A 17,280-nucleotide genomic window follows, 5' to 3' on the forward strand; every position below is an offset into this window, starting at 1 on the left:
ATTCAATATAGACTTATTGCTTTGTAGCTGGAAAGGAACAATTCCTTATTTTACAGATGAAGAAACCAGGATCTGAATTGTATAGTGAGTTGCCCAAGGTTAACCGATTATTTAGATCTGTTTTACAAGCGACTTAGCAGCAGCAGCAGCAGCAGCAACATAGAGTTAGACACATGAATTCTCTTGGCGGAAAGTAAACACTGGGCTTGAATTCACTCCCTGTCCTGTTTTAGTTTGTGTGACTTTGAAAAATTCCTGAATTATCTTTGAGTCACACATACATTTTTTTTAAATTTTGATATTGTATAAAACACATAGTATTCACTCACAATATAAATTATCAATAGGCTTCCCTTATGGCACTATGGTAAAGAATCTGCCTGCCAATGTGAGAGATGGATAGAGAGGTGGGTTAGATCCCTGTGTTGGGATGATCCCCTGGAGTAGGAAGTGGCAACCTGCTCCAGTATTCCTGCCTGGAAAATCCCATGGACAGAGGGGCTTACCTGGCTACAGTTCATGGGTTCACAGAGAGTTGAACATGACTGAGTGACTGAGCATGTTAAACTGTTAAACTATTTTGCACACACACACACACACACACATACACTCACAAATTTTTGCATTTACAGTCAGGACTGGAATCAGTCTCTTGATTTCTAGTCCAATATCTATTCACTGTATTTACTTTCTAAATATCATTTAGTCTTAAATGTATACCTCTGATGCTCTTGTTCTAATATTCTTTTGATAGAACTTTGAGCATCTAATTTGGAACTTTCATTCTGTAAAACTCAGCACTATGTGCTTGTGTTCTCTAGAGGAGTTATGGTTTCAGTGTATGTAGGGTAAACAGGTCTTCTCAGCTAAAGGCAGGAATGGAAAATAATCTCCATCTTTCATGCCAGCTATGATCGATTGATAATCCTTACATAGGGCGCCATATTTAAAGTGATCTTCAGACCATATCCAGACTCAGTAGAAATAAGTTTGGGGGTGATTAGCCATGTCTGCCATTTGTATGAAAGGAGTGATTGGTCATAGTTTCCTGAGCATCCTCTGGCTCTATACTTGGACTAGAACAGTTCTTCCTTATATCCTCTTCTTAGTTCACTTAGATTTATAGTGAAAAAAAAAATTCCTGTCCTCAAAATATCTGCCCCTCATTTTTCAAGGAATTGTTTTCTTTCATTCTTTTCATTTTCTCTCAGGAAACACTGAACTTGAAGAGCCAGGTTCAAAAGCAGAAAGTCTTTGAAGAAGAATTGGCAGCTAATAAGATCCGGCTTAATAATATACAGAAAACTGGCCAGGAGATGATTGACAGCAATCATTATGCCTCCGACAAGGTGGCTGATCGTTTGAGGGAAGTTGACAGCCTCTGGACTGAACTGCAGGAGGCTACAGAGCAGAAAGGTTAGAAGCAGAGTTTTTTTAAGAAATGAATTCCTAAATTCTGAAACCCACCTTCATCTTTACCACCTTGAATTTACCTGGTGGCCTCTGTGAGAAGGGAGGGATGTTACTCATTTGCTTCCCTGTGTCTTCCTCTATTGGTCAAGACATTTATAAAATCTAACCTAAACTTATCACACACAATTATTATGTATTAACACAATTCTTCTATATATTAACACAATTCTTTTCTTCAGATATGTAGGTATTTTCAACTGAAATTATATTTGTTTTCCTTTCACTTTTCTCCCTCTTTTTTCTTCCTGTTGAATAAATATTCAGATACCGTGAATTCAATATTGACTATACATCTAAAATGAGTGTCCATAAATTCAATTATACATCTTTTTGTTCTATAAATGAAGCAATGTATTCTGACTCAGGTTATTTAATTAGGCATTAAAATATGGTTGGGGCCACATGTGATGTTCCCATGATATTTTATTCTTATGAAAAGGCTGCATGGCTTGCTTTTTTCACCTATCTGGGCATATTCAGGTTCTGTTGTGAGCTCTTAAAAAATTCCCATGTCTGCTTGACTAGCCTCTACTTAAATTTAACTTCACCTCCTACTTTGGAAAACAAATCAATCATCATAATTAACACAAATAATGATGCTTTTTCTGTCAATAGTCCATTATTATAACTAATGGACTTTTTATAACACATTATCTATAGACATGCCTCTGTCCTGATTATAGGAAAGATACATCATGCTGATTTTGTTGGATATCCTGATTTTTGGTTTAGGAAAAAAAATCAACTTGACTGTAGCAAGAAGTTGCTGTTACTTCATGTCCTAGTAATTGTTTCACAGAAATAATGCAAATGATTGCTATAAGATCATATGATAAAGAATTTAGCTGAGAACAGTGGATAATCAAGATATTTTCTGGAAGAGACACTTGTAGGGTGTGGTTTGTGATAAAGAACAGGCACTAAGGCAGAGGTGGCTGATGGCTAGCAAAGTTCTGAGGAAGATATTTAGGAAAAGATACTTCAAAATTTCAAACTGAGCTAACCCCAAGTTTTTTTTTTTTTCTTGGAAAATGACATGTTTATGCTTAAATCCATTTGAAAGGGAGGTCTTAATGGAGAATAACAAGTGACAAGATAGTTAAAAATCTAACATAGGCCCATACCTCAACAAGAAATGAACATATTTTTTATATCTGTTTTGAGAACACTACTATCTTCAAAAGCAAATCCTATCTGAATTCTACAAATTAATGGTAATTTCTTATGTAATCACATGTTAGACAGTTATATTTTTCCCATTGGACTATCCGAACATTATATTATTCCTTAGGTTGGTATAACTTTTAATAGCATATAATGAAGATTAGTTATGATACTTGTCTTATGCTTGATGTCTTTTCCTAGGGATCCAGTTGTATGAAGCAAATAAGCAGCTGCAATTTGAAAATAATGCAGAAGACCTGAGGCAATGGCTGGATGAAGTGGAATGGCAGGCTAGATCTCAGGATTATGGGAAAGGCCTAGCAGATGTCCAGAATCTGCTCAGGAAACATGGCCTCCTGGAGTCTGCTGTGGCTTCTCGTCAGGTTTGTTGCTAGCTCTTTAACCAATTGTGAGCCAAGTTACCTATATACATTCTGAGCACATTCATCATAATTATTGTTTTAAAAAAAGAGTGAGACAGAACAGGAAGCTGTTAAGTATTTAGAATAGGAAAAAGAAGTCCAAAATGAAAGTGAAGAAAAACAAAGAACAGAAAAGCCCATGAAAATGGAGCAAAAGAATATCTGCAAACCGGAGTGAGAATGTCAGGTGAAACAAACACACCCTTTCTTGGCTAGCCCAATTTGCATAGGGCAGGCTCATTGAGGAGGAGACAAAAAGTATAAAAAGAGGAAGCCAAGATGGATTGAGGCCTCTCCTTTGGGGTCAGCCTGCCCTCAAGCCTCAAGGGTGTTCTATCCTCTGCTTGCCAAATAAAACTGAGCTGTAAGCAAGCTGTCACACTGGTCCACCATTTCAAATCTTTGCTCCCATGAGACAGAACTGAAGAAATTTACACACTCCCCCAACATATCTGGTGCCACGACTTGGATGATATACTGGGAGAGTGCGTAATTTTCTCGGTTCTGACTCGCAGCAGCAAAGATTTGAAATGGTGCCCCAGTGTGACAGCTTGGTTACAGTTCAGTTTTATTCAGCAAGCAGAGGATAGTACACTCTTGAGGCGTGAGGGTGGGCCAACCCCAAAGGAGAGGCCTCAATCCTTCTTGGCTTCCTCTGTTTATATGTTTTGTCTCCTCCCCACTGAGCCTGCCCTGTGCAAATTGGGCTAGCCAAAAAGGGCACGTGTTTGTGTCACCTGAGGTTCTCACTCCGGTCCACAGATTTTCTTTTGTTTCATTTTGATGGGCTTTGTCCTTTGTTTTTCTTCACTGCCATTTTGGTGTCCTTTTTCCTATTCTAATTACCCAACAAAGCCAAAGGTAAAAATTCAGAACCTTTAGTTGGTCAACTATCTCTTTCCAGTATCTCCTTTTTCCAGCTATTCTTCTTGGTACCTGGTGTCTTTTGTCAGAACCCCATGGCTGATATAAGACTTTATTGACTCTTCTAAATATGACATTGTACTCTCAATCCAGAAACCTGGATTTTATATAGCCTTATCACTTCCTAGTTCTATGGTGTATCTTTTTCACGTGTTTGCACCTCTCTTTACTTACCTATAAACTAAAAGTTTGGATAAAATGTGTCTTTCTATTCTGGCATCCTACAATTCAAAACTTGAAATATTTTTAGTAGTACCTTTTTTTTTTCCTTAAGAAAATTGAAGCACAGAGAAATGAAGTGACTTCTCCAATGTCACAGAGAAAATTAACAACAGGGCCAGGACTATGAAACAGATGTCTAGGCTGTTGGTTTCAAAGTTACCCACTGAAATCACACCAGAATATTTTTTTAATATAAAATTATTTATGTTAATTGGAGACTAATTAGTTTACAATTTTGTATTGGTTTTGCCATACATCAACATGAATCCCCCATGGGTGTACACGTGTTCCGCATCCTGAACCCCCCTCCCATCTCCCTCCCTCTGGGTCATCCCAGTGTACCAGCCCCAAGCATCCTGTATCCTGCATTGAACCTGGACTGGCGATTCGTTTAACATATGATATTATACATGTTTCAATGCCATTCTCCCAAATCATCCCACCCTCTCCCTCTCCCACAGAGTCCAAAAGACTTTTCTATACATCTGTGTCTCTTTTGCTGTCTCACATACAGGGTTATTGTTATCATCTTTGTAAATTCCATATATATGCATTAGTATACTGTATTGGTGTTTTTCTTTCTGGCATACTTCACCCTGTATAATAGGCTCCAGTTTCATCCACCTCATTAGAACTGATTCAAATGTATTCTTTTTAATGGCTGAGTAACACTCCATTGTGTATATGTACCACAGCTTTCTTATCCATTCATCTGCTGATGCACATCTCGGTTGCTTCCATGTCCTGGTTATTATAAACAGTGCTGTGATGAACATTGGGGTACACGTGACTCTTTCAATTCTGGTTTCCTCAGTGTGTATGCCCAGTAGTGGGATTGCTATGTCATAAGGCAGTTCTATTTCCAGTTTTTTTTTGAAGGAATCTCCACACTGCTCTCCATAGTGGCTGTACTAGTTTGCATTCCCACCAACAGTGTAAGAGGGTTCCCTTTTCTCCACACCCTCTCCAGCATTTATTGCTTGCAGACTTTTGGATTGCAGCCATTCTGACTGGCGTGAAATGGTACCTCATTGTGGTTTTGATTTGCATTTCTCTGATAATGAATGATGTTGAGCATCTTTCCATGTGTTTGTTAGCTATCTGTATGTCTTCTTTGGAGAAATGTCTGTTTAGTTCTTTGGCCCATTTTTTGATTGGGTCGTTTATTTTTCTGGAATTGAGCTGCAGGTGTTGCTTGTATATTTTCAAGATTAGTTCTTTGTCAGTTCCTTTATTTGCCTTTATCTTCTCCCATTCTGAAGGCTGTCTTTTCACCTTGCTTATACTGTCCTTTGTTGTGCAGAAGCTTTTAATTTTAATTAGGTCCCATTTGTTTCTTTTTGCTTTTATTTCCATTTTTTTTTTGGGGGGGGTGGGGCATAGAGGATCCTGCTGTGATTTATGTCAGACAGTGTTTTGCCTATGTCTTCCTCTAGTAGTTATATAGTTTCTGGTCTTACATTTAGATCTTTAAACCATTTCTAGTTTATTTTTGTGTATTGTGTTAGAAAGTGTTCTAGTTTCATTCTTTTACAAGTGGTTGACCAGTTTTCCCAGCACCACTTGTTAAAGAGATTATCTTTTCTCCATTGTATATTCTTGCCTCCTTTGTCAAAGATAAGGTGTCCATAGGTGCGTGGATTTATCTCTGGGCTTTCTATTTTGTTCCATTGATCTATATGTCTGTCTTTGTGCCAGTACCATACTGTCTTGATGACTGTGGCTTTGTAGTAGAGCCTGAAGTCAGGCAGGTTGATTCCTCCAGTTCCATTCTTCTTTCTCAAGACTGCTTTGGCTATTTGAGCTTTTTGTATTTCCATACAAATTGTGAAATCATTTGTTCTAGCTCTGTGAAAAATACCGCTGGTAGCTTGATAGGGATTGCATTGAATCTGTAGATTGCTTTGGGTAGTATACTCATTTTCACTATATTGATTCTTCTGATCCATGAACATGGTATATTTCTCCATCTATTAGTGTCCTCTTTGATTTCTTTCACCAGTGTTTTATAGTTTTCTATATATAGGTCTTTTGTTTCTTTAGGTAGATATATTCCTAAGTATTTTATTCTTTTCGTTGCAATGGTGAATGGAGTTGTTTCCTTAATTTCTCTTTTTATTTTCTCATTATTAGTGTATAGGAATGCAAGGGATTTCTGTGTGTTGATTTTATATCCTGCAATTTTACTATATTCATTGATTAGCTCTAGTAATTTTCTGATGGAATCTTTAAGGTTTTCTATGTAGAGGATCATGTCATCTGCAAACAGTGAGAATTTTTCTTCTTCTTTTCCAATTTGGATTCCTTTTATTTCTTTTTCTGCTCTGATTGCTGTGGCCAAGACTTCCAAAACTATGTTGAATAGTAGTGGTGAAAGTGGACACCCTTGTCTTGTTCCTGACTTTAGGGGAAATGCTTTCAATTTTTCACCATTGAGGATAATGTTTGCTGTGGGTTTGTCATATATAGCTTTTATTATGTTGAGGTATGTTCCTTCTATTTCTGCTTTCTGGAGAGTTTTTATCATAAACGGATGTTGAATTTTGTCAAAGGCTTTCTCTGTATCTATCGAGATAATCATATGGCTTTTATTTTTCAGTTTGTTAATTGATTGATTTGTGGATATTGAAAAATCCTTGCATCCCTGGGATAAAGTCCACTTGGCCATGGTGTATGATCTTTTTAATGTGTTGTTGGATTCTGATTGCTAGAATTTTGTTGAGGATTTTTGCATCTATGTTCATCAGTGATATTGGCCTGTAGTTTTCTTTTTTTGTTGCATCTTTGTCAGGTTTTGGTATTAGAGTGATGGTGGCCTCATAGAATGAGTTTGGAAGTTTACCTTCCCCTGCAAATTTCTGAAAGAATTTCAGTAGGATAGTTGTTAGTGCTTCTCTAAATTTTTGGTAGAACTCAGCTGTGAAGACGTCTGGACCTTGGCTTTTGTTTGCTGGAAGATTTCTGATTACAGTTTCAATTTCCGTACTTGTGATGGGTCTGTTAAGATTTTCTATTTCTTCCTGGTTCAGTTCTGGAAAGTTGTACTTTTCTAAGAATTTGTCCATTTCTTCCATGTTGTCCATTTTATTGGCATATAATTGCTGATAATAGTCTTATGATCCTTTGTATTTTCGTGTTGTCTGTTGTGATCTCTCCATTTTCATTTCTAATTTTATTGATTTGATTTTTCTCCCTTTGTTTCTTGATGAGTCTCGTTAATGGTTTGTCAGTTTTATTTATGCTTTCAAAGAACCAGCTTTTGGCTTTGTTGATTGTTGCTATGGTCACTTTTGTTTCTTTTGCATTTACTTCTGCCCTAATTTTTAAGATTTCTTTCCTTCTACTAACCCTGGGGTTCTTCATTTCTTCCTTTTCTAGTTGCTTTAGGTGTAGAGTTATGTTATTTATTTGACTTTTTTCTTGTTTCTTGAGGTATGCCTGTATTGCTATGAAGTTTTCCCTTAGCACTGCTTTTACAGTATCCCACAGGTTTTGGGTGTTATGTTTTCATTTTCATTCATTTCTATGCATATTTTGATTTCTTTTTTTATTTCTTCTGTGATTTGATGGTTATTCAGCAATAACCATCAAGGTTATTCTCAGTCCTTGTCTCCAGGCTATTTATCTGTGATTCCATTTTGTTTTCAAGATTTTGAATCATTTTCACTATCATTATTCGGAATTCTTTACCAGATAGATTCCCTATCTCTTCCTTTTTTGTTTGGTTTGGTGGGCATTTCTCCTGTTCCTTTACCTGCTGGGTAGTCCTCTGTATCTTCATCTTGTTTATATTGCTGTGTTTGGGGTGGCCTTTCTATGTTCTGGCAGTTTGTGGAGTTCTCTTCATTGTGGAATTTCCTCACTTTGGATGGGGTTGTACGGGTGGCTTGTCAAGGTTTCCTGGTTAGGGAAGCTTGTGTTGGTGTTCGGGAGGGTGGAGCTGGATTTCTTCTCTCTGGAGTGCAATGAAGTGTCCAGTAATGAATTATGAGATGTCAATGGGTTTGGCGTGACTTTGGGCAGGCTGTATATTGAAGTTTGGGGCTGTGTTCCTGTGTTGCTGGAGAATTTGTTGGCCCTTGGGTGGTGCTTGGTTTCAGTGTAGGTCTGGAGGCATTTGATGAGCTCCTGTTGATTTATGTTCCCTGGAGTCAGGAGTTCTCTGGTGTTCTCAAGATTTGGATTTAAGCCTCCTGCTTCTGGTTTTCAGCCTTATTTTTACAGTAGCCTTAAGACTTCTCCATTTATACATCTTTAGGTTAAAGATGAAAAGTTTCTCCACAGTGAGGGACACCCAGAGAGTTTCACGGAGTTACATGGAGAAGAGAAGAGGGAGGAGGGAGTTAGAGGCGACCCGAATGAGGTGGAATCAAAGAGGAGAGAGCAAGCTAGCCAGTAATCACTTCCTTATGTGTGCTCCACAGTCTGGACCGCTCAGAGATGTTCACGGAGTTATTCAGAGAAGAGAAGAGGGAGGAAGGAGACAACGGTGGCCAGGAGGATAAAGTGGGGAATCAAAAGGAGAGAAACAGATCCAGTCAGTAATCAGTCCCCTAAGTGTTCTCCACCATCTGGAACACACAAAGAGATTCACAGAGTTAGGTAGAGAAGAGAAGGGGAATGGAGGAGATAGAGGCAACCTGGTGGAGAAAAAGGAGAGTCCAAAGGGGGAGAGAGCAGTCAAGCCAGTAATCTCATGCCCAAGTAAAAATGGGCACTGAAGATTGGGTTCTTAAGGGTATAAAATTGATAACAAATACCAAAAGACAAAGATTAAAAATCTAGTGTAGAGGCTGGATTTTCAAAAGTACAATATTAAAGAAAAGAAAAAAAAAAGTCACAAAAATTATTATATATATATATATATATATATATATGAAGTTTGCTTTAAAAAATAAGGTCTCTCTCTTTTTTGCAAAGTAATAGTAGGCTATAAAAATGAAAATTAAAGGAAAGGATTTTAAAATTTTAAAACTTAAAAAAAAGAATGATTGTAAAAATAATAAAAATATATCTAGGACCTTCTCTGGTGTTGTTTTGGGCAGTGTGGGTTCAGTTCATTTTCGAATAGTTTCTTGGTCTGGCTTATATTTCTCAAGATCTATAGACCCCTTCCTATGTAGTCGGTACTAACTACAGGGTTTTAATCTATTGCATGTGTCACTTCCAAGAAGGCTCCCTCTGTTTTAGTTCTTCTGCTTGCTGGTCTCTTTGGTGTTTGATTTCTTCCCTGACACAAGGGGATGGTGATGGACACATTTTTAGGCTCACTTGTTCAATCATGCTGTGGGGAGGGAGGGACACTGCAAACAAATAACACTGTTGTGGGCTCACAGTGTCTCAGCCACACTGGGCCTGCCCCTACTCATGGCGTGTGTGCCCTCCCTGCCCACACTGCTCAGGCTCTAGGTTGCTCCACTGGGAACCATCCGAGGCTGGCCCTGGGCTGCACGCACCTCCCAGGTCTAAGCTGCTCAGGTTCAGGCACTTGGGTAGTCCTGAGAGGCACAGACTCGGCTGGGCCTTAGTTTTGTGCCCTTCCCAGGTCCGAGCAGCTCAGGTGATGAGGTGTTTGGTGAGCGTGGTTGCTGCAACTTATTACCTCCCCCATCCCTGCTGCTCGGTTTTCTGTGTGTACAACAAGCACACCTTCTCAGGCGGATGTTGACCATCCAGAACCCCAAGAAGTCTTAGTTAGCAAAGAAGCCTGCTTGCAGTTTGATAGATAATGCCTCTCTGGGGCTGCGATTACCCCCTTCTGGCTCTGGCTACCTGTCACCGGAGGGGGATGGTCTGCAGCGGGCTAGCTCTGTTCAGTCCTTTGTTCTGTGAGCAGGCCTGATGGTGTCTTAGGCTAGGGCTTTTTCCGTGGTAGCTATCCCACAGTCTGATTTGCTAGCCCAAGTTAGTTCACTCATATTGCCCTCGGGGCATTCAGGCCCAGTCCTTACTCTAAGCAATGCAGCCCAGGTCTCCCTGTCCAGCCCCTGCTTGCTAGTGGCAAGTGCAGGTGTCTGCGCTGCTTCTCTGCTGGGGGAGTTACCACTGGGCATGTAATCTGTGGGGTTTAATTATTGATTTATTTTTCCTCCCAGTTATGTTGCCCTCTGTGGTTCCAAGGCTCGCCATAGACTCGGCAGTGAGAGTCTTTCCTGGTGTTCTAAAACTTCTCTCTTTTTAAGACTCTCTTCCCAGGATGGAGCTCTGTCCCTACCTCTTTTGTCTCTTTTTTTGTCTTTTATATTTTTTCCTACCTCCTTTCGAAGACAATGGGCTGCTTTTCTTGGTGCCTGATGTCCTCTGCTAGCATTCAGAAGTTGTTTTGTGGAATTTACTCAGCACTTAAATATTCTTTTGATGAATTTGTGGGGGAGAAAGTGGTCTCTCTGTCCTATTCCTCCGCCATCTTATGACCGCTTCCAGACTATTTTTGAAGTAAATATATCTAATAAGCTTTTAGAGTATAGAGGTCACTGAGTCCAAGCTCACTCTGCTCATCACATAACAGGCCAATGCATCCAAGAGATGAGATGTTGCAGCAAGGAAGAAACTTAAATCAAGGAGCCAGCAGACCAAGAAAATGGCTGGCTGGTGCCTCAGAATAGCCATTTTATTGGGGTCTGGATGCCAAGTTCTTTTATCGATCAGAAAGAAAGAAGCAATGAGGAACTAAAGTCAAAAGGCAGAATAGAGAGGGAGAGACAGTGGGGAAGTAAAGTGAAAGGGTCTTCAGTCTTGAAAAAAACATCTCCAAGAGAATTTCCAGCCTGCAGAAATGATGGGTTAATCTCTTCTATTCACAGGTGGGCAGGGACAAGCTATCTGTCAGTAAGCTGAAGAAAGGCACTTTATTTTACAGTCAAGCGAAGGGGCAGGGTCCTCCGGGAAAGCTATTGAGTATGATTATATTAACAAAAGCAATGAAAAACAAGTCAAAGAAACAGTTTCCAACATGGAGTCAAATTGGTTTCCTCCCTGCAGTAGAGATACTCTATGTGAGTTTCTAGAGAATTCAGTGGAAATCAACTTCCAGTTGACTCAATTTCTCTTCCCAGGAATCCAAGCTTGTATTGTATTGAGAACAGTTAATATTATCAAGCCTTAGGTTCCAGAAGGTCTGCGGGCTACTTCTCATGATCCTCAAGCTAATTTCAAGTTAATTTCTTCTATTTGGTGGTGGTTTTAGCATCTGAAAATCTCAGGAAATATGCATCAGATACTATGATCTGACTACTTCAGAAAGGAGCTAACACAGAAGGTATGGGGGAGAGATTTGTCCCAGGAAGGCCAGTAGGGTCCTGCTTGGTTATACTCCTAGTTGGAGTAGAGGCTAAGATACCATGCTTGCAAAATATATTTTAGATATGGACTATCAAAGCTGGAAAAGGTCATAAATATTCGCTAGCCTTTATTATATTATATATATATATAATATAATATTCTCTAAAGTCTTTATTGTATAGATGAAGAAACTAATGTTAAAACAAGTGGAGAGCTGGATAAAATAGCAACTGACTCTCAGCCAAGTCTATCTCTTTAGTCTGAGGCATCATTCACTACCTTAGCTTTCAAATAGTACAGTGGTACCATAATCGTAATGACAATTATCATGTTTTAAAATCACTCTATTATACAATGATGTTTTTCAAAGTTAAACTGTCCTAAGAGATAAGAACAGTTGGCTAGTAGAAGATTTCAATGTTAACTCTGTATGAAGTCTTTAATTCTTTATTGAGAAGTGAGTATACACTTTAAGAAGCTATTCATCAATCGTTTGTTCCAAACAGAGAAGAGATAGATCAAACCCTGTGTAGGTTGAGCACAGAATGGCAAACTAGGATAAGTAAAACCAGTGCCTGCTGTACATACGTCTTTTAGAAGAACTTCTTTTATCATCAACTGCCCATCCCAACAACAAAATAAACAAGCAGAAAAACAAAACTTCTGTGTACTGTGCTACTGCTAGACAGTCATAGTTGATCTCATTAATAAAGATGAAATGAATCTCTTGTATCTATTTTACTGTGCAGTAATATGATTAAAATTTTATTTCTAGGAAGATTCTTCAAACTTCTGCTTCTGTTTTTCTCCTTTCTCATACATAAGGCAAATGGGAACAGTTATTTCCTTAGATTCCTATAACCAGTAGCCAAAGAAAGGCCTTTGAATTTCTCTTTTTGGGGTTCTGACACTTGTTTTGCACAGCCACATTTCATCTCACAGGCATTATTCCTGCTCTGCAACAAACAATAATAACTCATTATAAAGGACAAGAAAGGAGTTGGAAGGGGGACTGAGATAGAAAAAGCCTCCTGCTATCCTCTCTGGGGCCTCGATTTAGCAACACTCCCAATCAAAGAAGGCTTTGTAGTTCTGGTTTCCCTGATTTCTCTGGTGCCCTCTATAAATATTTTGTCCTTTTTAGCACATGACTTCGGGGCTTCCCAGTGGCTCAGTGGTAAAGAATCCACCTGCCAATGCAGGAGATGTGGGTTTGATCCCCGGGTAGGGAGGATCCCCTGGAGAAGGAAATGACATCCATTCCAATATTCTTGCCTGAGAAATTCCATGGATTAGAGGAGCCTGGTGGGCTACAGTCCATGGTATTGTAAAAGAGCCAGACTTGATTTAAACAACAACATGTTATTTCAGAACTATTTTCCTATAAATAGCTTTTGGCATGATGAATTGGCTCTTAGTATAGCAACCTCTCCCACTCTATTTTGCTGATTTGATTTAGAAGTTTAAACACAAGCACATATGGGAGCTGATTCTCCTTATCACTTCTTGCCCAACATCAACCCCCTCCCTCCCCCACCCCAGATACCAGATACCAAACTCTCATCCTTTTCTTACTAAATGATGGGACTTTCTAACCCCCATTCTATTTCTCCCTTAGGATCAGGTGGACACCCTCACAGACTTGGTGACATATTTTGAAGAAATCATCCATCCCGATGCTGGGAACATACGGGAAAGGCAGGAGTGCCTGGTATCCCAGTTTGAGGCCCTGAAGGAGCGACTGGCCTACCGGAAAAATAAGCTCATTGACCTTTTCCACCTGTACCAGATCCAAAGAGATGTAGAGGATGAGGAGGCCTGGATCCAAGAAACAGAACCCTCAGTGGCTTCCACCTACCTTGGTTAGTAAGTCATACAGCACCAGCAGGCAGAGCCAGAAGAAGAAGACCAAGGTCTACAGATGGTTTGAAAGATCAGGGGCACAGTAACTAAGTTTATGCTCAGCTCTTTCCCCTTAGACACTTGAAAAATTTTCAAGCTTTCAAAGAAAAAAATAAAAGATTTTAGAAAAATTTATATGAGAAGTTTACCTCCTAAAACCAAACATGAAGAGTGCCACAGATTTAAGGCCTCTGGGAAGAGCTTTTTGCTACTTGCTCTAACTTAAGTTATTGTTAAGGTCCTTGGCTGAGTGGTCATGGTTAATGTTTGAGGTACCAAGTGTTTCTGTCTACATTGTCAGTAGTTCCCTTTTATAAGGAGAGTTTTCACAAGGATATATTAATATATCAGCTATTACAAAGATAAAAGGAATGAAATAGCAGATATAGTACATTTTGTTTCCCTTGGAAGCTATTGGTTTACCATTGTTAAAGCCAGGACACTTGCATTGAAATAGGGAAAAAAGTGCACACAGATATAATGTAAACTTAATTTACATATATTGGTTACATCTGTGAGAGACTGGATCATGATGACAGGAGGAACTAGTCTGGGAAAACTTCCTAGAAGAGAAAAGATATCTTTGCAGGAGAGATGAGCATAGAGATTTGCAGACATTTAGTGTGAAGTATACGGAGGAAAATTTTGGAGGAAAGAGAGGTGAAGCTTGGGTGGGAGACAGGGAGGATGAAGTTATTGGAGAACAGTTATTATTAGTTTATAGGATTTAGTAACTTACTAGTACCCATAGAAATTAGTAAGTGGAAGAGCCTGTTTTTTATACTACTGTGTGCTGAAAGAAATTGGTTACATGATATATTGAAAGTTTGAGCTGAAGTGTTACTTGCCTTTCTACCTATCATCCAAAGAGAAGAGCGACGTATTCCTCATTTTTTGTAGAATAATAAATTGAAAATTCTTAGTACAAAAAGGCAAAGGGAAGAACGAAGCCAAGCAGAGATGATTAATTCAGACAATGTAAATTTTAGGAAGCCTGCTTAATGAATTCAGTGGGAAGAACTTGTAGGTCCAAGAGTTGAAAGGAAGTAGAATAACATCTTCTTATTCTGTGTACTGCAACAATGACCTTGAAATCATTTTTATCTCTAGGTAAAGACCTGATTGCCTCCAAGAATCTTCTGAACAGACACCATGTCATCCAGGCTAATATTGCCAGCCATGAACCACGCATCCAAATGATTACAGAGAAGGGAAACAAAATGATAGAGGAAGGCATGTATGACTCAAATTTATGTCAAATTTGTCAAATTTATGGGAAGAAGTTTTTCCAACTTTAGGGCTTCATTCCATTGTCTACATTAATGCTTTTACCTGTATAATTTTCCTTTTAGGTGAAGTTTCTCTAACATTTCCTCTAGTGAAGTCCTGCTAATAATAGATTCTCTTGTCTCTTTCTTTGATCTAAAAGACTTACTTTTGCCTTCATTTTTGAAACACATTTTCACTGGATATAAAATTATTGTCTGAATGTGTCTTTAAGTATTTTAAATGCTGCTACACATCTTCTGACTTGCATAGTTTCTGGTGAGATGCCTGCTCTCATCCCTGTCTTTGCTCTTTTGTATGTAATATCTTCTTTCCTCTGATTGTTTAAAGCTTTTTATCAATGACTTTTACCAACTTGGTGTAGTTTTCTTTGTTTCTGCAGAAGAAACAAAGATCCAGAGCTTCTTGGATCTACTTTCTTCTTGTTCTCCCATGGAATATTTTATTCTGGAGCTAGTTTAGAGGATTCAATTCAGTTCAGTTCAGTCGCTCAGTCATGTCAGACTCTTTGCAACCCCATGAATTGCAGCACTCCAGGCCTCCCTGTCCATCACCAACTCTCGGAGCTCACTCAAATTCATGCCCATTGAGTAGGTGATGCCATCCAGCCATCTCATCCTCTATCATCCCCTTCTCCTCCTGCCTCCATTCACTCCCAGCATCAGAGACTTTTCCAATGAGTTAACTCTTCGCATGAGGTGGCCAGAGTACTGGAGTTTCAGCTTTAGCATCACTCCTTCAAAGAACACCCAGGACTGATCTTCAGAATGGACTGGTTGGATCTCCTTGCAGTCCAAGGGTCTCTCAAGAGTCTTCTCCAACACCACAGTTCAAAAGCATCAATTCTTCAGCACTCAGCTTTCTCAACAGTCCAACTCTCACTTCCATACATGATCACTGGAAAAACCATAGGCTTGACTAGACGGATCTTTGTTGGCAAAGTAATGTCTCTGCTTTTGAATATGCTATCAAGGTCGGTTATAACTTTTCTTCCAAGGAGCAAGCGTCTTTTAATTTCATCACAGCAGTCACCATCTGCAGTGATTTTGGAGCCCAAAAAATAATGTCTGACACTGTTTCCACAGTTTCCCCATCTATTTCCCATGAAGTGATGGGACCAGATACCATGATCTTCATTTTCTGAATGTTGAGCTTTAAGCCAGCTTTTTCACTCTCCTCTTTCACTTTCATCAAGAGGCTTTTTAGCTCCTCTTCACTTTCTGCCATAAGGGTGGTGTCATCTGCATATCTGAGGTTATTGATATTTCTCCTGGCAATCTTCATTCCAGCTTGTGCTTCTTCCAGCCCAGCGTTTCTCATGATGTACTCTGTATAGAAGTTAAATAAGCAGGGTGACAATATACAGCCTTGACGTACTCCTTTTCCTATTTGGAACCAGTCTGTTGTTCCATGTCCAGTTCTAACTGTTGCTTCCTGACCTGCATGTAGGTTTCTCAAGAGGCAGGTCAGGTGGTATGGTATACCCATCTCTTGCAGAATTTTCCATAGTTTATTGTGATCCACACAGTCAAAAGCTTTGGCATAGTCAATAAGGCAGAAATAGATGTTTTTTTTCTGGAACTCTCTTGCTTTTTCCATGATCCAGCATATGTTGGCAATTTGATCTCTGGTTCCTCTGCCTTTTCTAAAACCAGCTTGAACATCTGGAAGTTCACGGTTCACCTATTGCTGAAGCCTGGCTTGGAGAATTTTGAGCATTACTTTACTAGCGTGTGAGATGAGTGCAATCGTGTGGGAGTTAGAGCATTCTTTGGCATTGCCTTTCTTTGGGATTGGAACGAAAACTGACCTTTTCCAGTCCTGTGGCCACTGCTGAGTTTTCCAAATTTGCTGGCATATTGAGTGCAGCATTTTATAGCATCATCTTTCAGGATTTGAAATAGCTCAACTGGAATTCTATCACCTCCACTAGCTTGTTCATAATGATACTTTCTGAGGCCCACTTGACTTCACATTCCAGGATGTCTGGCTCTAGATGAGTGATCACACCATCATGAATATCTGGGTCATGAAGTTCTTTTTTGTAGAGTTCTTCTGTGTATTCTTGCCACCTCTTCTTAATATCTTCTGCTTCTGTTAGGTCCATACCATTTCTGTCCTTTATCAAGCCCATCTTTGCATGAAATTTTCCCTGGGTATCTCTAATTTTCTTGAAGAGATCTCTAGTCTTTCCCATTCCGTTGTTTGCCTCTATTTCTTTGCATTGATCGCTGAGGAAGGCTCTCTTTTCTCTCCTTGCTATTCTTTGGAACTCTGCATTCAGATGCTTATATCTTTCCTTTACTCCTTTGCTTTTTGCTTCTCTTCTTTTCACAGCTATTTGTAAGGCCTCCTCAGACAGCCATTTTGCTTTTTTGCATTTTATTTCCATGGGGATGGTCTTGATCCCTGTCTCCTGTACAATGTCACAAACCTCCGTCCATAGTTCATCAGGCACTCTATCTGTCAGATCTAGTCCCTTCAAGTTATTTCTCACTTCCACTGTATAATCATAAAGAATTTTATTTAGGTCATACCTGAATGGTCTAGTGGTTTTCCCTACTTTCTTCAATTTCAGTCTGAATTTGGCAATAAGGAGTTCATG

General features: G+C 39.3%; 1 protein-coding gene across 1 annotated transcript in view; it reads left to right on the forward strand.

Annotated features, from left to right (window-relative positions):
- SPTA1 (spectrin alpha, erythrocytic 1) overlaps nt 1-17,280 on the forward strand; it is an 80,146-nt gene that overhangs the window by 15,537 nt on the left and 47,329 nt on the right. The window contains exons 14-17 of the mRNA XM_068965057.1: nt 1,212-1,416; nt 2,839-3,020; nt 13,105-13,348; nt 14,499-14,621. Of these exons, the coding sequence (XP_068821158.1) occupies nt 1,212-1,416; nt 2,839-3,020; nt 13,105-13,348; nt 14,499-14,621 (754 nt within the window). The remainder of the gene's footprint in view (nt 1-1,211; nt 1,417-2,838; nt 3,021-13,104; nt 13,349-14,498; nt 14,622-17,280) is intronic.

This window comes from Capricornis sumatraensis, chromosome 2 (genome assembly GCF_032405125.1).
Source record: "Capricornis sumatraensis isolate serow.1 chromosome 2, serow.2, whole genome shotgun sequence".
Taxonomy (NCBI): Eukaryota; Metazoa; Chordata; class Mammalia; order Artiodactyla; family Bovidae; genus Capricornis; species Capricornis sumatraensis.